General features: G+C 51.4%; 6 protein-coding genes across 6 annotated transcripts; 1 reads left to right on the top strand and 5 right to left on the bottom strand.

The window, feature by feature from the left end:
• Positions 1–887: 887 nt before the first annotated feature.
• Positions 888–3972, bottom strand: LTR84_005329 (uncharacterized protein; the record flags this gene model as incomplete). The annotated part of the gene is made up of 3 exons (XM_064848900.1): positions 888–2828; positions 2885–3823; positions 3883–3972. 3 exons carry the CDS (start codon positions 3970–3972, stop codon positions 888–890), a joined length of 2970 nt encoding a protein of 989 aa, XP_064704114.1.
• Positions 3973–4436: 464 nt separating this feature from the next.
• On the bottom strand, positions 4437–7844 carry LTR84_005328 (uncharacterized protein; the record flags this gene model as incomplete). The annotated part of the gene is made up of 1 exon (XM_064848899.1): positions 4437–7844. The coding sequence occupies one exon, from the start codon at positions 7842–7844 to the stop codon at positions 4437–4439; it is 3408 nt and encodes a 1135-aa protein (XP_064704113.1).
• Positions 7845–8870: 1026 nt separating this feature from the next.
• LTR84_005327 (uncharacterized protein) lies at positions 8871–10731 on the bottom strand (the record flags this gene model as incomplete). The annotated part of the gene is made up of 2 exons (XM_064848898.1): positions 8871–10477; positions 10530–10731. 2 exons carry the CDS (start codon positions 10729–10731, stop codon positions 8871–8873), a joined length of 1809 nt encoding a protein of 602 aa, XP_064704112.1.
• A 3268-nt stretch (positions 10732–13999) lies between these two features.
• On the top strand, positions 14000–15796 carry LTR84_005326 (uncharacterized protein; the record flags this gene model as incomplete). Its single annotated transcript, XM_064848897.1, has 1 exon — positions 14000–15796. One exon carries the CDS (start codon positions 14000–14002, stop codon positions 15794–15796), a length of 1797 nt encoding a protein of 598 aa, XP_064704111.1.
• A 369-nt stretch (positions 15797–16165) lies between these two features.
• On the bottom strand, positions 16166–17158 carry LTR84_005325 (uncharacterized protein; the record flags this gene model as incomplete). Its single annotated transcript, XM_064848896.1, has 1 exon — positions 16166–17158. The coding sequence occupies one exon, from the start codon at positions 17156–17158 to the stop codon at positions 16166–16168; it is 993 nt and encodes a 330-aa protein (XP_064704110.1).
• Positions 17159–17698: 540 nt separating this feature from the next.
• Positions 17699–19255, bottom strand: LTR84_005324 (uncharacterized protein; the record flags this gene model as incomplete). The annotated part of the gene is made up of 3 exons (XM_064848895.1): positions 17699–18871; positions 18992–19016; positions 19071–19255. The coding sequence occupies 3 exons, from the start codon at positions 19253–19255 to the stop codon at positions 17699–17701; spliced, it is 1383 nt and encodes a 460-aa protein (XP_064704109.1).
• Between the last annotated feature and the right edge of the window lie 163 nt (positions 19256–19418).

Raw genomic sequence — 19418 nt, 5'->3', positions numbered from 1 at the left:
GCATGTGTCTCTGTTGCCCCCACTATTCTACGCATACCCCACCAGGCACTGCAAGGCATGCGATGCGAGAAAGCCAAAGGCTACCTTACAACATACCTGAGACAAAGTATCTAAGAATGACAATGCAGTACTTTTGGTTGCCTAGGTAGGGCTAGCACCTGCCCTTGTGCCCACCGGGAAAGCGCAACTCCAGGCATGGACACAAACCTTACCACACGAGTAAGTACCTCAGGGAGATACTGTCACTACCCTCACGGACTCCCTGCTCACCGTCCGCAGACTCAGACTTAGACAACGGCTGAAGAATCGATATGTAGGTATGCACCTCGTACATTGTCCGGAGTATTTACATTTACACACTTGACTACCGAGTACAATCGTGCGAATACGCACGCTCACATGCCATAAAGCATGTCATTGGAGTCTTCCACTGGCCAGGTCTGCAGTGCATTGTCAGACGAGCTGAGACTGGGGGGTGGTGCAATCTCAAGATCGGTAATCCTAACTACAATCGCACAGAAGTGCAACACCGCTCCCACGCACTCCGAAAATCAACATGCACCATCACCTCCTCACTGGCCTCGTTCGGATTATCATGGCCTATCGCTAAGCCCTGTCACTCAACTTCTCATGCATTAAATGTCCGATACTTGTTCAGCTAATACTATTATTTGAATATCTGATTTCAATCTCCTGTGGGGTTCTCTCCCCTACAGATTAAAAGACCAAACCGGTCAAAAGGGTGACGAATGCCTGTTGCTCACATCTCAGCCCTAAGGCAGTACGGAGCCTGACTTTGCTGTAATCTATCTAACGAGATATTCTAATATCTACGACATCCTATACGACTACAGCATGCAACAGCATCGATCGCCTGGTCAGTTCAATCACTCCGCAACAGGAGGCACCGGGCTCATCACACCCCTGCCAAAGAACTCACTGACCGTGCCAAACCGATTGGTACTGCGGCCCAAAGCAGCCTTGAACAGATCGTGCTGCTCCGTACTCTCCACCTGCTGTCGACGGATGGCCTTGATGGTATCATTGCCCGGTTTACAGATAGGGCAATCGCCAGCATCGCCGTCGTCCCCGCCAACTTTGTTGCCATACCCAATCCCCGGCTTGTTCAAGCACTCCTGATGGAATGAGTGCTTGCACATGAAATGCACTGTTGGAAGAGTGAGATTACGACCACATGAGGAGCATCGGCGTGCCTGAAAGACGACGGGTTTAGACTCAAGATCTGTAAGTTCCGCCGTCTTGCTGGCGGTCTCGGTGCGGTAAGAATCGATGAGTCGGCGGTTCGCTTGGATTTCTTTTCTTTCTCGAGACACATTCTCGGCCAGGTAGGACTTGACCATGCCCATTGTGACAGCGCCACCTTGTGATAGAACCTTCACCACCTGTAGTGGCGCCATGAGATTTTCCTCATCGATCCTTCGCAGCACCGTTTGAAGTTCTTCTCTCACTCCTGCTTCTTGAAGCACTTCGACCGAGGACGAGAAATAGCCTAGAGCCAGAGGGTATAGGCTAGGGTCTTCTGATGCGTATTTTCGGAGCGCCGATATCGCCCCCGACGTGTCCTTCGCAGACGTGAATGATCGAAATATGTCCGCATAGAGATGTGCTCGTTCTCGGACGAGTGTCGTTCCGGTGGGGAATCTCGAGAGCGATGATAACAGCAAGACATTTGAGACATCAATTGGGGAGTCATCACTGGTTGCTCCTTGGCTGGTGGCAATCAGACCACTCGCTTTCGCCTGCCATCGTATTTTGGCTGCGGCATCGCCGGCGCCATTGGCGGCCTCCAAGTACATCTCAAACAACGTCGTGGATAGATCTGCACGGTCTTGCTTTGACAGGTTCTCTTGCTCGATGAGCGCTTCTAGAAACGTGATGAATTGTGATGGATGAGCGAGGAAGGATGAAAAAGCTGTTCGAGGGCGTGGTGTTGGATAAGATGGAATCTTCTCTGCCACTACCTCGCTTTGATCTGCGCCATCAGCCACGGGCTCTTGTTCTACAGCGGGAGTTACAGCTGGTGTATCTGCCGACGAACGATGCATGAAAGGCAGTGTCCACAGTGCCGACAGACTCTGGAATGTGCCGCCTCCGGTCTGGGCTTGCACCTCAGAAACGGCGGGCACGTCTTCTTTTGGTTTGTACCGTCCGGTGTAATACTCGATGAACAGCCTCGTCGTCTCTTCCGGACAATGCTCGATCAAACTGCGAGCATATTTCATTAACACCGGATACGCCGTGTCAGGCTCCAATCGCCAGATGAATTGCAGTGCCTCGGCGTATTTCTTCGAATCCTCGATCAATATGTCGATCACGAGTTCGTTCTCGCCGTGTTTTGTTGCAAGATAGGCCGCCTGCTCGTAGTACCCTCCTTGTCGACACATGGCGATCGCGGTCTCAACGTCGAACTTGGCACTTCCGGGTGTCCGGATGAAGGCGTCCAACTTTTCCGTGTCCTTCAGCTTTGCATAGCAGTTTAGCAACAGTGTAGTGTGGTCCGCCGTCGCCCTATCGTGATCATGGAGTTCTTCAAGGTAATCGATCAGGTTGTGTATACGTTGCGTATCTAAAAATCGTCGGATGACTTGTGATGGCTCCGTGTTGTCGATCGCTCGCAAATACTGCTGCATCGCCGTGTCATAGTCGCCCTTCTGGTATAGGTAGTCTCCGTACTTGCGGAAGATGATGTTCTGTTGGACTTTGTCCGCCCCGAATTTCTGTGCGAGGTTGATGGCATGGATATAAAGGTTTCGCTGGTAGAGGATCTCTAGCTTCTGCTGGAGGCTCTTCTCTTGATATCGATATAGCTGTCTCCGTATCAGTTTTCACCTGGGCCACGCTTCCAAGTAGATCCGGCACTCACCTTGCCATCGATGGTCAGCAGAAACAGCTCGCCCCACTCGACGAAAACTTCCTTGACCTGTGCTGGCAGTGACTCCGTGTGGGCGATGTATTTCAGATCGGTATCGAGCAGAGTGAACGATGAGCTGCTGAACAGTTCATCTATCTCGTCCCCACCAAGACGCCTATACGTCTTGGACTTGGACACCTGAGCTACCCGTGGCGGACAGACCAAACCAACGTATTCCTTGAACACCTTGACGATCTTCTTTGGTCCTTCGAAAGCAAAGCTCGGCCCACGGCCCTTGGGGCCATAGTAGTAGACCGCATCTTCTCTGGCGATGATGATATCTCCACTCTCGGCGTCCTGAGTCATGCACCCAACACTGGCGCCCTTGTTGTCGACAGTCCGCACCGGCTGTCCTTGGCCCTTGCCGGAGATGACGAGACTGCATATTCGCGCCGTGTTCGCGATGTATAGAGTCTTGGTTGCGCCCTGCCGGACCTCGAGGCCTGTGATGGGATCCTCCGACTCGAACACCGTGCGTTGCTTCGTGCCCCGGTCGTGGATGAAATCGCCCCGTATGACTGTGACCGAGCCATTGGCGAATCCGACCGCAACTTGACTCAGATCGTCGAGCACGACGAGTGCGGACGTCGGGAACTGTCGTCTGCCGTTCTGCACCGCGACTGTGCAGAGACACTTGGGGCTGCTCGACTTCTTTTCCGTCTTGTCCAATGCCCACACTTTCAACGAAGGGTCTGTCGAGAGATTCTCCGAGATGGTGACGAGAAAGGCGGTGTTGGGGATATGTCGTATGTGAGTGATGGAGGCATCATCGGTGTCGGAGGCTTGAAATGCGCGGATAACTTTAAGTGCTTTGGACAGGATGCGCACGGTGCCGTCTGAGGAGCCCAGGAATAGGGAGTCGGATCCAGTGGCTAGGGATATGACATCGTTCTACCGTAGTAATCTGTCAGAGAAAGAGTTCAATATCAACCAGGGTAGAGGTTACATACATCGAAGACATAGGATCCCTCCTCGTCCGCAGGCACGGGGACTTGTGAGACCTGGAAGAACGGGAAGGCTTTCCAGCTGGTGAGCGCCATGGTTTTTCCTCACCTTGGAAGGATGGCAAAGTCGATAGAATAGCCCATCAGATATACGGGCTGTGAGCTTAACCTGCGTATCATGCGTGGTCGTGGCTACGGGACTGGAACTCTGGGGACAGGTGAATGGAGGGTGCAGTGCAGGCAGGCCAGCACTCGCCAAGCCAGCAGATCGGCAGCAACCACAGCCTTATGACGTACAATCCCTACCCACCAGCCTTGTGGGCTTCCTCGCATCGGCCCTGATCGTCTAAACGACAACATCGAAGTTCGTCCACCCTGATGAATCCAGGTATTTTAAGATGGGAGGGGAGTGACAGAGCCTACGGACTGCGTTACTGCATAGAGATAATTGCAGCGGAAGCTGGCTTACTTACTTCTTAATTGTACATCAGCTGCATAGAATCGATGAACAAAACAAGTGGTAGCGTACAACATCGTTTATACTGTGTTCTCTATTTTCATCATATCTTCGTACGTCTTCGTGCCTTAATATACGTCGGTACTCTCTCAGGCAGCACCTCAATCATCTGCTCGAGCCATTTCCTCGTGGTAGCCGGGTCAATCACACCATCAATCTCAGACGCCATAGCCATATTCACGGCCTTTCCTTCACTGTACATGGCGTCGATCATTTCTTGTTCTCTTTTCTTCCTCTTTTCAAGATCTTCAATAGCTTCTAATTCTTTCTTGTACGCAAGCCTCACAGCGCCTTCGATCCCCATGCCCCCAAAGACGGCACTCGGCCAGGCGACGCACATGCTGTTGTTCAAACTTCCACCACCCAGCATCGCTTGTGCACCCAGGCCAAATCCATTTCGCAGTACGACTCCTAAGACGCGACCACCAAGAAGGGCAAATTCTTGGGAGTTGCCGAACCAGTCACCAAAGCAGCGGTATGTGCTTCCGCCACCTTGAGCTTCGAGCGAGCGCTCGAAATCGGGGCCGACCATAAATCCCGGGGTATCGCAGAGGCTGAGGACATGCATGCCTCCGAGGCGGATGAGAAGACGGAGAAGACGATTGACCTTTGCTCCGGACGCGACATCGATAGCGCCACCTAGACTGGATGAGGAGTTAGATGCTATGATGGCGACTGCTTGGCCATTGACGCGGCCAAAGCCTGTCAGCACAGAAACTCCCCATTGGGGACAGAACTCGATAAAGCTATCGTCATCCAAGAGAAGGTTGATCACACGACGAACATCGTAGGCTCGGCGACGAGAGGATAGTGGTGGCACTGCGGTGCGCAGGCGAAGTGGATCCGCGGTGTAAGGACTTTGCGCTGGTGGCAGCCGAGGATGTGTGAACAGCGCAATGATTTTGCGGACCATCGAGGCCGCTTCGACCTCGGTGTCCACCAGTACATCAATGCCACCAGAGCGCGCATGGACGTCGACAGGACCGATATATTCGTGCTCAAATCGGCCAAGGCCACCACCCTCAATCATTGCTTGACCACCCATGCCAATGGTGGTGGACTTCCTCTGCGGCGCGTCTTTGGATCCGCCTCTTGTAGCGATGACAATGTCGCATGTTCCCAACAACGCAGCGTTGCCCGCAAAGCAGTATCCATTTGCTACTGCAACCGAAGGTATCCCTCTTGCCCTGATCTGACCCAACAGTGCAAATGATGGTGTCTTTAGGCCCGCCACGCCCAAGTGATCGGTGTCACCGGGTCTTCCACCGCCTCCTTCGGCGTACAACACCATTGGCGCGGGATGATCAATGATTGATTGGAAGATGCGGTCCAACTTCTGGTGATGAAAGTGTCCTTGCGTTCCGGCAAGCACCAGGTAGTCGCCAATGACCATTGCGACTGGATGAGAGTCCATCTTCGCCCAACCTACGATGATGCCATCCCCGCTTGTTCGAGCGATGAGATGTGACAAGGGGTATCTTTTCCTCTGCGCCGCAACCACGAGGTCTCCATATTCAATGAACGAATCCTTGTCCACAAGTAAGTCAAGATTTTCTCGACCTGTGAGATATCCGTTTGCGTGGCGGTTGGCCACGTTATCTTCGCGGCCGGCGTACCGTAGAAAGGCCTGGCGTTCGTTCAGCTCCGTCAGCTCCGGCCGGAGCTTCTGTGGGTCTTCAGCCTCGGCTAGGTCTTGCGTACTGGTGGATGGACTGTCGCCATCCGAATTGATGAAGACAAGTGCGTCGCCGGCAGTTACTTGTTGTCCTTCCTTGACGGCCACTTTGGCCACCACACCGTTGTAGGCGCTCTGTACGGAATGTTCCATTTTCATCGCCTCGAGAACGACCAATTCTTGGCCAGCAGTGACCTTGTCGCCTTCGCGTACTGTGATGGAAAGAATAACTCCCGTGACAAGTGCGAGCAGCTCTTCAGAGCCTGCAGGTCGCTCAACTTTGGGAGCATCCTTGGTTACCGAGGTAGTTTCTTCGGAGTTACTGTCAACTTTAACACGCAATTCGTCTTCAAACTTCTGTGTGGCGCTATAAAGAGCCGCGAAGTTTTCCTGGATGGTCAAAATATTGCTCTTGCCTTCTTGCACGATTGGGAAATCCAGCAAAGCCATGAGAAACGCCTGATTTGTCCTGCATCCTACTATCCTTGTCTCATCGATGGATCGACGAGCCAACCGCAGTGCCGACTCATACGAAGATGAGGTGACGATAAGTTTCGCCAAAAGGCTGTCAAATAAAGGGCTGACAGCATACTGGCGGCCTCCTTCGAGAGCCGTCTCAACTCGCACGCCCACTCCTGTAGGAAAATATCCTTGTCGAATAGTCCCCGCTTCAGGTTGCGCTGTGCCATCTTGCCTGAAACTTTCGGCGTTGATGCGCAACTGGATGGATGTAAGTCGAGGCGGTGGAGGGTCCCGTGTTATTTGCAGATCTACCAGGGTTCGTCCCAAGGCAACCTGTAGCTGTAAGTCTACCAAGTCAATGCCGTTGATCTGTTCGGTAATGGTATGCTCGACCTGTATCCTTGGGTTCGCTTCCATGAAATAATAGTCGTCGGTTGCTGCGTCGACAAGGAACTCGATTGTGGCGAGACTTCGCAGCTTCACCGCTTTTCCTAAATTCACCGCAGCTTCGATGATAGCTTGCCTGAGCTGTGGCGTAATGGAGGGCGAAGGCGCAATCTCGACGACCTTCTGGTTTCTGCGCTGGAGCGAGCATTCTCTTTCCCAGAAATGGCAAACTTGGCCAGTGCCGTCTCCAAGGAGCTGAACTTCAATGTGTTTAGCACCATAGAGGTATCTCTCTGCGAACAAGCTTCCATCGCCGAAAGATGCCTGTGCCTCTCGCTGACAGGCTTCATAAGCCGAGCGAATCGCCTGCTCATCTGTATTGTCATCAATGATGCGAATACCGCGCCCTCCACCGCCAGCCGCGGCTTTCAGGATGATTTTACTGCCTGGTTTCAGGCTCTTCCCAAATGCCAGTACATCTGTGATGGAAGAAGCTCGATCCCGTGTAGTCTTCGTGCCATTAAGAATAGGAACGCCTGCATTTGCGGCCAAAGACCTCGCACTAATCTTGTTTCCAAGTTGTGCCAGCTGCTCGCTCGACGGTCCGATGAATATGATACCTTCATCCTCACATAGTCTAGCGAATCCGGCGTCTTCGGACAGAAACCCATAGCCCGGTGCGATACCCCAGCATCCTTCTTTCTTCGCGATGTTGACAATATTGGCCGCATTCAGATATGCCCGTGGACCTTCTCCTGGGAGCGCCACTGATGCGGTTGCAAGACGCACATGTGTGGCATCCTTCTCAGAAGGGGTGAATAGAGCTACTGTTTGGACGCTCGAGTAGAGCGAGTATGTCCTGATGAGGCGACATGCTATCTCAGATCGATTGGCTATGAGAATCTTGATAGGTTGGGAGGAAGACATCCTAGAGGCAACCCACCTAGGCGATTCTATACTAGAAAGAAATTCAACAACCGTGTCTTACGCATGTTAATGATCTTTACCTCGTTTTCTAGATGTTGGTAGTACCTAGGAAAAGTGATCTCCATGAGAAGTCATCTCCAAAAACGGTTGTCCCTCGGCTTAACTCGGCAATAGCGGCATCAGTCCGCCTATGAAGCTACTAGTAAGCGCTCTCAGTTACCATACCTCAGGTTCCATACAGGGCATAATATTCTTTAAAGTATTCAAGCTGCCATCTAAACCACATTGTCAGCTCAGTGCATCGCGAAGGGCTAGCAGTCGAGTGAGTACAAGTTGAGGACTCATGCACAGAGTAAGTCACGAGCCACCGAGCCTTGTATGACGTACAGAAGCTTCAGCCTCAGCCTCGTAGCCTCCCCCCTCCACCAACCTGTGCAAGAGAAGACGACCAAAAAGTAGAGAGCCAAACTCACCGCCGACAACGAGATTCGAACGTGAGACCTGGATATAGATCAGCAAAAACTTTTCAACCCACCTCCTACCCCAGTTCCAGGGTCAAAGGTACAGTGGGCAGCAAGTGAAAACCCTCGTATCTTTGTTTAACTCCAACGGAAGGGTTTTTTCTTCATCGGCCTTGAAGTCCATCGCAACCGGAATGTTAAGTGTATTTGGAACCAGTTAATTTGGTGACAAGAATTGGGAGGCTGTTAAATTTATGGTTCTGGTTCAATCCCCGATATAGTGGTTGTGGTACGTGTTGTTGGGGCGGGCGTGCACCTCGACTGCGTCAGAAGATTTAAAGCATATGTAATATTAATGTGCAGTAGTGTATATACCAAAACCTGATAGCCAGCCAGGGTCGCAAAAACTATTTTTTTCCAAGATTCCCCCATGGTTTCGATACTAGGATTGACCATATATATCCATCTGGTCACTCAACTGTGCAAGCATCATTGGAAAACATTTCATCTCAGTCGTAAAAATATGTCATATACAGGTAGGTAATTGATCTCTCGAATCGAAAGATCACTGTTCCCAACTAAACCTTGGGCCGGGAGTCTTCGGGCTGGTCGTAGGAGGACTGGTCGGTGCCTGCTCTTCCGCCACGGCTGTCAGCCCTTGCTCCACAAATCTGCTGCCAGTACTCGGTGATCTCGATACAGGACGACCGTTTAATTGTGGCACCATCAAATTGGCACTGCCGTGGGTTGTAGAGGATCCGTTGCTGGAGGGCCTGGGAGATCTGTCATGCAGTGGTCTCGCCATGGTGGCTTCTGGTGAGATGGGACTAGAGAGCGCTCTGGAGTTACTGGATCTAGGCGAGTTGCCACTGCTACTTCCGCCGACAGGGCTGATACCTTGCTCTCCAGAAGATACTGTCCCGAAGCCGTGACTGTTTCGAGGAGTATACGGACTTATGCCATCGCTGTTTCTATTAGGGTTGTCTGCAGGCGAATAAGGAGGAACAGGAGAGGCCGATCGTTGACTGCCTGATGCGTTGATGGCGGCGGCCTCGGCGGCTTTGGCAGATATGTCTTGGTTCTCTAGTTCAGCTGGATTTCGAGGATCGTTTCGTGGTATTGATCCATCTCGCTGGAAATATCTCGAGGAAACATCCTCCACCGCGGCCATCTCGAAGCGAGTTGCTGATGCATCCGCTGGTACTTCAGTCGGATGTCGCTTATCGCCAAGAAGCTCTGAGACTGAGGTCTTGGAATCGAGTGTCCGATGCAGCCTACTGAAGAACCCCGTTCTTGGTGTGCTCTCGGCTGCTTTATCGTCGTTGTGTCGCTTCTTCTTGATGCAGAAATACCAAATTGCTAACGCTATGAGCAAAACAACTATGACAATCCCGACTGCAATACCGGCCTTAGCCCCTGTAGAGAGTGATGATGATGATGACATTGACGATGATGGTTCGTCTGATACCCCAGGCGCTGGTTGCCAGATGCTGTCCTCCGGGGGATTTATCGCCACAAGGTTGACGTTATTGACTGCAAAGTCTGTAAAGACTGCTTGTGACAATGAGAAATTGTTACGCTCATAGTCAACGGTGAGGTAGGTCTCCTGTAAGAAGGCACGACCGATTTTATATTGTGTCCGGTCAGTTGCAACACGTAATGGAAAGTAGTTGGTGGGTGGTGTTGTGAAGTTGGCGTCGAGGTTTGGGTAAGGGTACGACAGTTGGAGGTCGAAGGCGGCAAAAGGCAGATTGAGATAGAGGTCGTCCGAGGCATCTGGGGAGGTATTAATCCCAAACGTAAAATTCAGCTTCCAGGATTTGAGTGTATTCAGGGTTGAGGTTTCATTATTGTATAAATAAAGTTGCAGGTTGTCATCGTAAGTGAGGTTGAGGGCTTTGGCAAAACTATCGCAGACAGTTTGTGGCAGCCATAAGAATGGAGTGGAAGAGTCAATAGTAAAGGTAGCAGATTCAGAACTATCCATCAATGAGACCGGATTAGAATCCCAGTTGATGGGCAATGGGCCATCGGCATTCGCTGTAACCGATATCGTGTTCATGGCTACAACAGGGGCATAATCTGCATTTAAAGTGAAGGTCATGTTATTGGCTTCGAATCGGTTTCCGTCAAACCCTCCAAGTATCAAAGACGCTGGAACGCTTGTAAGCCCTAGATGGAGAAGTTAGTCTCTAGGGTGATATCCAGGAAGCATACAACTCACGATAGATGGCACCGGCCGTGTATCCATAGCTGTGGCTCGGGATGAAGCTACGATCTTGAGCCAGACTTGATAGCAACGATAAATGGTCCACAGTCCCATCGAAACGAGTTTGCTGTACCCCGAGTCCCAGTCTCCCGACCCAGTATTTGGTGGAATTGAGCACCGCTATAATTTGGTCGGGGACAGAGATTTCGTCATTCATGGCGATGGTGTCTAAACCATAATATCCATAATCAAGGTATTGACTAGTGAGCTCATAGAGACCGCGTGGTTGAAAAGTTGTAGACTGGTTGTCCGTAAAAAGTCCACCTCTTTCCGCTGTACACAGCGAAGTGCCATCGCAACCACTTGGGCCTGCTACCCAGGTTTCTTGACTCAAAGTACTCGGGAAAACGGTGAGATACTGCTCTGGGGTGCCGAGGCGGATTTTGACACCAGACCAGAGGCCATCATAGCCCAGAAAATTTGGATCTGGTGTCGCGACAATCGGAGGTGGAGATTGGGCCACGCACGAGGGTATAAAGAGTTCCGACAAGACCAGCCAGGACCAACAACTGGGGTATGAGCGCGACGAGAACGGGAGGTGGTATAGAGGGCGCATCATGTCGCGATTGTGCAAGTCTTTGCCATCGACATGCCAGGCTGAATGGGTGAGTTACAAAATCCAGGAAGGATAATGGATCATGCAGAATGACGAATTATGAGCGAAAAAGTATTACGGTTGACAACGAGAGGACGTCCGTACGACAAAGCGAATGTGTTGAATGAGTTGAGGCTGTACTGGCCTTCATCACCCAAGGTCGTTTGTACGAAGTAGACGAGCAGGACGAGGATTGCAGGGCAGAGGAGGGTGCAATTTGATCGACGACGGAGGTCCAACAGGGCTTGCAGGACTCTGGAACACTTAATACGAGGTACTCGGTGCCTGGGTGAATGCCTGTGCCAGTGGGAGGCGGTCCTCAGGCCGAGTGCCTCTTTAGGCCCCATCAGCCCAGCAGCTACGACCCGGACCAACCCTACGGCAATGCAGCACCCTGAGAGCCCAAGCCTAAAAGAGCTGCAAAACCATTGCTGAGTGCTCCACCTCAGGAATATGACGGCACCAATGGCAATGGAGAGGGCTGACTTGAGGATGTTTCAGACATGGGTGAGTAATAGACATGGGGAGGCAATGATATCTGTTTATGCCATTCCCTCTGATAAGGATGTTTATCTATACAACGAACCAGTTCATTCACTCATTCACGAGCTCTTGTGGTGACACTCACACAGGGCTCATGTCCAGCAGCTGTATTTCCATTCCTAGCCATAGAGATCACCGAGAGGCGTTACTTCGTATGAAATCCATGGTCCCGAGGCTTCTTGGCATGACGCGTTATAGTATCCGCAGTGGATAAAAGGAGCCGAGTATGGGGGATTCTTTGGGAACCTTTTGAAGTGCGGACGGAGACCTTACTAAAAATTCGAGACAGAGTCACCCAAGAGTCAATATGGCAGGTGGGAGGCCACTGATCATGGCAACTTGAGAAAGCCAACATTTTCCGGAGACTCTTTTCAGGCGTGATGGACCTTCCATATGTGGACGTAGAGCAGGTTTCAAGTGTCCACCCCATCTGAACGTCTTGCTGGCCACAGGTGGGTGATGACTTGGAGACCATCAGTAGCCCGTCTGACCGATTAAGGATGCTAGAACATCACCGGCTTGACTGCGACAATGTGTGTTTGAGGACAGCAAGTTCGCAACTGGATCAATTTGGATGAATATGTGCAAACAACAGCTCGCAGTCATTATTAGGGAGAATATATCAAGACCAATGTGACGTTCCAGGAGCAAATCTCCACTGTGCATGCTCTCACTCCTGTCGAAAGCATGTGCTGTTACTTTTGATCCAGTGAGGTGGAGAGAAGTAAAAGGAAAATCCTGGTACTGGAAACCGAACCAACCTTCAACTTAGCTACCTGTAGGCTGTCGCTGGGAAACTCTCGTATTCCAGAGTCAACGGCGTGTCTCAGGTCGACGGTCATGCATCGAGTGAAAATGCGTTTGGGTCTTGGGGCCCTTTATCACGAGCCGGAGACGATAGGCAGGAGAATCTTGAAATCAGCCTTACCAGTTGTCAGTCTCCGGAGACCCTTGTCTTGATTTCAACAGAGATCAATCGATAAAGAAAGTCAGCCTAGAGATGAGGATGATTTGAGACCAGTCAGACCCGCGAGCCAGTCATCTTCCAAGGTTCATCAGGTTGTGTTTGGCTAGGATAGAAGCTTGAGCTACTGGTAAGCTAAATTGGCCAGGAACCGGGATTAGGATTGCCCATGGACGAGGGACCATGGTGTCCGAGTCTACTCGTATGACAAACCTTGGCTGGGTTTGGCTGGCTGCAAATTGCCTGGACCTGCTTGCTTAGCTTGAAGGATCGGGAACTCGACGGGGCTGTCCTTGACTGGGTTGACGGGCTTGATAGGCTTGGTGGGTTCTTCGCCTCCGGGCGGGGAATTCAATTTCTTGGGTATATGCCATCACCCAAACAACTGTCCCGCTGAGTGCTTGCTACCCGTGCCGTTCTGCACTCTAACCAGCGAGATCCAATGGTAAACATGTACCGAGTATCGCCGTTAGGTATGAAACGGATGATTCAGGAGGAGGCAAACCTGGAGGTGAGAACGAACTGCACTGACCAGAACAATCATGAAGTCGATGTCGATATCATTATCATACGATGATTCGAATCCAATCCCCCACCGTTGATTTGACCGGCCCTGTGAATGGCTATTTGGATAACCGGTGAAAATAGAGCCACTTTTGATCTTCTGGGCTCTGGGCTTTACCTGCAAATCATGCCCCGGATGAGGTTGCCGTCCTGGTTAAGGGCCGCTCTATCCCCTGTAGCGCAGCACCTAGCACCCCTGTTGCTACCGCATCGGTCCTCGTACGAGTTACTCCGGGGGGTAAGCCCTTTCAGCCTCCAGCTTCGAGACGTGCCACGGTGCCACTGCCAATGCTGTCCATGATCACTGGAACTTGGCTCAAATCGGAACTTGCTCTGATCTCAGCTTCTCTTTTGAATCTGCACTCACTTCACTCGTTTGTCGGTTTTCGCAGGTGTATAGTGCTGCGCAGCGTATTACATACTCGAGCAAACTGTCAAGAGAGCTACCGGATCGGTTGATTACGCTTTTCTGGACTCTGGACCTGGCGTAGCGCGTTCTCTGTCAAAAGTCGACTCGAAATCTTCAACAACCTTTTCTACGAACGGACGACACCACTACTTGCGAGTCGCTTCTCGTTCTAGACGTTGTGGGCTTCGGCGCGCAAGTCAAGTCTTCCAAAGAAGATGATATAGAGACTTCGCAAAACCTCAGAGAGTGCATGTTGGCACATACACATTCGCTTATTCGACGCAAAACCCACCTTCGTTTCGACATTCGTTTATGAAGCACAGAAGCATCTTTATAATATCGTCAACATTATGCATATACTCAGCTGCGCCCTTCTGTCGTCGCTGGTCGTTGCGCACGCTAGGGATCTTGGCTCACAACCACAGCTGAGATACCTACGAAGAGACAATTCATTCGTTAACAATACCATCACCACGAGATCAACCATCAATATTCCACTTCAATTGAACAACATCACAACTTCCACACTCGTTCCTACGACGACAAGGACGATATCAATAGACACAGACCATATCACATCTTGGATAGCGCCCATAGGTTCAATACCACTATCAACCTCAAGTCCATCGCCCCCTCCGCCGTATCAAAATATATCCACTACGGAGCCGACATGTACTGGTTTCGCCACGTATTTCGAGTCTGCGCCTCCTACTGTGTTTCTTACAGTCACCGAAGGATTCGAGGTGACCGTCACTGCCTCCAATGTGTCTGTGACTGCGTCCGAGACTCTAATAACGCCATTGCCCGCATGTGGAACCACAATCTTGCCGGCTCCTTCGCAGAGAATGACCATGGATGGGGAGCCTTTTGGTTCTGATTTTGCAACTTTCACAAAATCAGTTCAAGATGGTCCACCAGGAGCGCCTGGTCGTCCAACCCAGAATCTACCCCAATTTGCGACATTTCAACCCTTACCGCCACAGACCGTCGGCTCCGAGTTGGCCACAGCCACCGCTCCTTTACAGTCTTCTACTGCTCCTTTACAATATTCTAGCGTGCCCTATACCAGCACCGTCCTCGTGACGAAAAAGACCCCTGTAACGGTCGTGGTACCTCCAACTACTTCACCGGGTGTCAATTTCCAAATCACCGAGCCAACTTTCAACGGCGAGGGAAATACAATACCTCCACCGAAACAGACCATGCCAAACGGCAACAATAACATAATGGGGCCTAATGGTGGAAGACCGACAGACAATCGGGTTTCTTCTTCGAGTCTTCCGTCAACCACCTCACGCACGAGTTTGGGGCTTGGGAACCTTGTTAGCTCCATAATATTCTCCGGAATACCAAGACCTCCCAGAGAGACTGGTCGCAGCACCACTGTCGATGGAATCCCAGTCGTTATCTATACTTCGTCGATTGTGATTGGGGATCAAAGCTTTGCAGTTCCAACTTCTTCGCGGACGACCGTCCAGGTGAATGGTGTTGGATTCGCGCTCGGGCCTTCAGAAATAGTGGCACCAAGTACGACCATCACCGTCGGACCAGGCCCACAAGACCAAAGAACTACTATCACACCACGTCCGACTTCAACCACAGTCACCGTCGGAGATGATTTCACTTTTGTCGTTGGTCAAACTTTGGCTGTTATCGCAGGTACCACATATAGAGTGGGTGAAGGAGCACCAGCGACTACAATAACCATCGATGGCACGACAGTCTCTGTGGGGTCCAACGGAGTGGAATTGCCTCGAACCATCGTCTCTCCGGTTGGTGCGTCGGCATCGGGATATGTAATCTATACCGTCAACGGGATCACTTTCTCGGTTGATGACAACGAAGCAGTCCTCAGCAGCACGACTTACAGAATCGGGACGAATGCCCCGCAGATGACCACCGTCGTGAGCGGAGCAACCATCTCATTTGGACCCAGCGGAATAGGACTACAGTCAACTACGATTGCCCCTACAGCTGTTCCCTCTAGCTCTGCAACAACTGGAGCGCGGTCAAGCTCGTCGTCCGGTGCTGCCACAGGAGTCGCCAATAACCAGAATGCTAGTCCAGCAGGACCGAGAATAAACTTCTCCGAGCTACTGGGCTGGTACTTAATACCGACATGGCTGGTCTGCAATTTCCTTTTCTGATGACGAGTTTTGTTTTATTGAATGCAGCGATCTGGCGTCTTTAAGAGAAGACCATTATGAAAATATAAAACGTCGGTTTAGATTTAGCCTGGGAGGAAGGATTATTGTTTGTTCTATGGGAAAGGACCTTTAAGCCGGCATTGAATTTTGGGGACTCTTGAGAATCATCCCGTTGCCGAGGCAAGACATCAGAGATCTCTCCTTGATGGACTGACTGGTTTTGTTGCTGGAAACGCTGGAAGCGCTCTTTTATTGCGATATTGTCATGATAATACCCGCTGATGAGACCTATATGTATATAATAATCTTGATTGTTTGAGACATGAACTCTTTTCTAGATCCAAACGCATCGCTTTGTTTTGTTCTTTATCATAGCAACGTCCCCGCAAAAACACCCAACCCACTGACGATAGACGCCATGAGCAGATTGATCTGGTTATTGTCGAGAACATCACGGCCGGAATTGATAACTCGGCTCTCATGCAGATCGGCCTTCTCCTTCCCCTTTCCCGTGCTGCTACTGCCACCACCCGCAGGTCGAGCAACCGCTGCACCCTGACTCCCTCCGCGTCCAGACCTCGTCAACACCTTGACACCACCAGCACCCTCGACGATCTTCCCCGAACGCCGATCCACCACCGAAGCCTGCAAGACCGCGCCGAGCAACGAATCCAGCAGGGTACCCACCGTCCCCAAGCCCGTCAACAGCACAAAAACCTTCGCCAACAACATTACCTCCCCACCCTGCCGCGGCCCATCACACAGATCCAGCAACAGACAACAATTGGCCGCAATGACCGCCGCACCACCGATGCCCGCAAGCAGTCCCGCGCCGGACACGCCGCCATTTGTCCCCGGCGGCACGGCGCGCAGACTCGTGATCAGGAGCGGCTTCCCCTTGGACAGGATCCCCAACTCGCTCGACAGCGTGTCGGCCGTGACGGCCGCATAGTTTGCCATGATGCCCATGAGCAGCAGATCCGCGTGCCTCGTGGCCTCGGTCCCGCCGAAACAGATCTTGTCCTGCGTTGACAGTCCATACACCCACAGATGCCGCAGCACGAGCAGACTCGCCGCCAGGCTGTTCGCGAACACCTGCACGCTGGTCCGCGGTCCTTCGCCCCCGGAGCTGCCGCTGCTGGAGAGCGTGAGTGTGGCTTTCACCTCGTGTTTGACTTTTGTCGCTGTCGTGCCCAGTAGGAAGAATGTTACGAGCAGTGTGAAGGGCAGAGGGGAGGGGTGGAGAGCGTGGATCGTCGCGGTTATCGCTGCGGCGAGGATTCCCACCGGTGTTAGGGATTTGCGGCGGTGGGCGCGGATGATTAGCAGTAGGGTCGCCGGGACGGCTATTATGGCTCGCATTGTGGGTGGTTTGAGATTGATGTTGAGGCTATGAGGTAGCTTTGTGTGTTGTTTTGTAGACTTGCAATGAAGTCGAAGGACTGTATGTAGTGTGTAGTGGGGTGCTGAGGATCTGGAGGATGGGAGCGGGTAAGGAAGGATGTTGAAGTTGCTCAGGTTCGAAAGGAGTAAGGCAGATCTATTGCTCCAATATATTAATGTCGTTCTCCGGGCTGAACAACTATTGGATTACGTGTGGATGAGGACATCAGGCCGCAGGCACAGGCAACTTTCTTGATTATTGATTGGCACCTACGAGTAGTTGCAAGGCTGACGAAGTTGTGCGGATGTTCGGAGAAGGCTGAACTAGTGCAGCCTGATTACAGCCGGTCTTTAGCCGGTCAATCTGAGCACGTGTAACAGGCATCGGATACGCAGAAACCATGAGTCCGTCTGAACTCACTTTTACCATCCGGGTTTCACAGTCGTACCAAGAATAGCCAACGTTATAGATCCTACCTACCTACTGAGATCTAGACTATCTAAGGCTCTGTCTGAGCTCTAAATCACTAGGTAGGTAGTATTCCATTGCTTGTGTGCCTTGATACCTCGCCTAACAGCTTGGTCATATTCCCGCATATCTTTCTCCTCGACCATTTCCCGGGGCACTCGACCTTCACTGTCTTTAATTTCGAGGTCGACGTCCATCTTCAGAGCGCAAGAAACAATCCCCACTACTATTTCCCAAAGCTGTGCCTCTGCTGCCAGATGCAGTACCGTCTTGCCCTCTCCGTCCGTTTCGCCTATCTCGCGCCCCATGTAGGGTAGCAAGTATTCACCAATACGCGCCAATTGTAGCTTATGAGCATCGGTGCTATTACTCGAGGACCCAAGAAACTCATGCAGCACCAGGAGTAGAAGCGTCTGCTCATTGATACGCACGATGCCGAATCTCTCGATGGCATCATCACGAATTAGAGTCCAGACTTTGCTCCACGATTTTTTCTCAGCAGCGAGAACCAATGTTTCCTTGATCATGGAATTTGTGCCAGCGAATCTGGACAAACCGTGACGTCGCCAAAGTACGTCCACGTCCTCCTCCGTACCCTTGTCAACTATGAATGACACAGCTCTCCATCCCTCAGCCGTGTCGATACTGAGACTCTCTAGAACGTTCCACTTATGGGAATCAAGCGATAGCACCATCCTGAGTGCATCGAGACTCTCATTACACACCGCAATTCTGAGGGTTCGTTGTCCGCAGTTTGAGCTACCGACAATTCCATCAACACCGTTGTTTAGCAGGGTTCTGATCATTTCGAGCTGATCAGCCTTTATCAGTCGTTCCAGTACACCTGGAATATCGGGAAGCGACATGCCTGCGCGTAACAGGGAGTTTACCATCCGCACCTGATTGCACCCGACTGCCCATTCTAGTATTGCGGGATCTGTCGCTAACCCCGTCAACTTGAAGTGGTTCAGTAGGCGGTCCACTGATTTGTGGTGGCCGTGTTGAACTCCCCACATCAATATCGACTTTGCTGTCAAGTCGGGAAGCGCATCACGTCCCTGGAAATCGCGCTTTGCAATCTCGGCATCATTCTCGAGGAGTAAGCAAACGACCTCCTCGTTCGAATCCAAATCGGCCGCTAAGTGGAGCGCCGTGCGTCCTTGAATATCTTGTACTCCAACCAGCTTTCCACCGCTCGTCTCATGTCTCACAGATTCGGATTGCTGAACGCTGTTAGCTATCTTGATTTCTGGCCCTCAATTTCGCACTATTTTTCAAAGATCCTGTTTGCCTGGGGTGCGAGTGAGGGATAAACCTAGCCCAAAACGTGAAGAAAGTCATACCTCTGCTCTGAGCCTGATATCGTAACTGAAGAGAAGTGGGTGTCTTGCATAGCTTCTGCTCTGATCCCAAAACACATACGACAACAGCATTTCCACTACGTTCAAGTGGCCATTTCCAGCTACAAGATGTAGGGCAGTTCGACCGTGGATGTCTCGCGCCATCTTATCGGCTCCCATCAGAAGGTACAGTTGGACGACCGCCCAAGCTCCCTTTTTGGCCCTTACATGGAGCGGCGTGAGTCCTTCAGCGTCTCGCTGATCCATTTTAAAGTCACTCAGATTGTCTTTTGTCGACTACTACATAGATTGTCCCGCGCAGGAAGGGTTAGAGCCAAGTAGCGTGAGACTACAAACACTCACCGGAGATCGAGGCTAAGTTATCGGTATACGTCAACAACGACTTCCTGAATCTTGAATGACAGCCTGG

This window comes from Exophiala bonariae (genome assembly GCF_035927105.1).
Source record: "Exophiala bonariae strain CCFEE 5792 chromosome Unknown scaffold_20, whole genome shotgun sequence".
NCBI classification, from domain to species: domain Eukaryota; kingdom Fungi; phylum Ascomycota; class Eurotiomycetes; order Chaetothyriales; family Herpotrichiellaceae; genus Exophiala; species Exophiala bonariae.
Note: the sequence above shows the minus strand (reverse complement) of the source record. Positions and strands in the feature narration are given on the sequence as shown.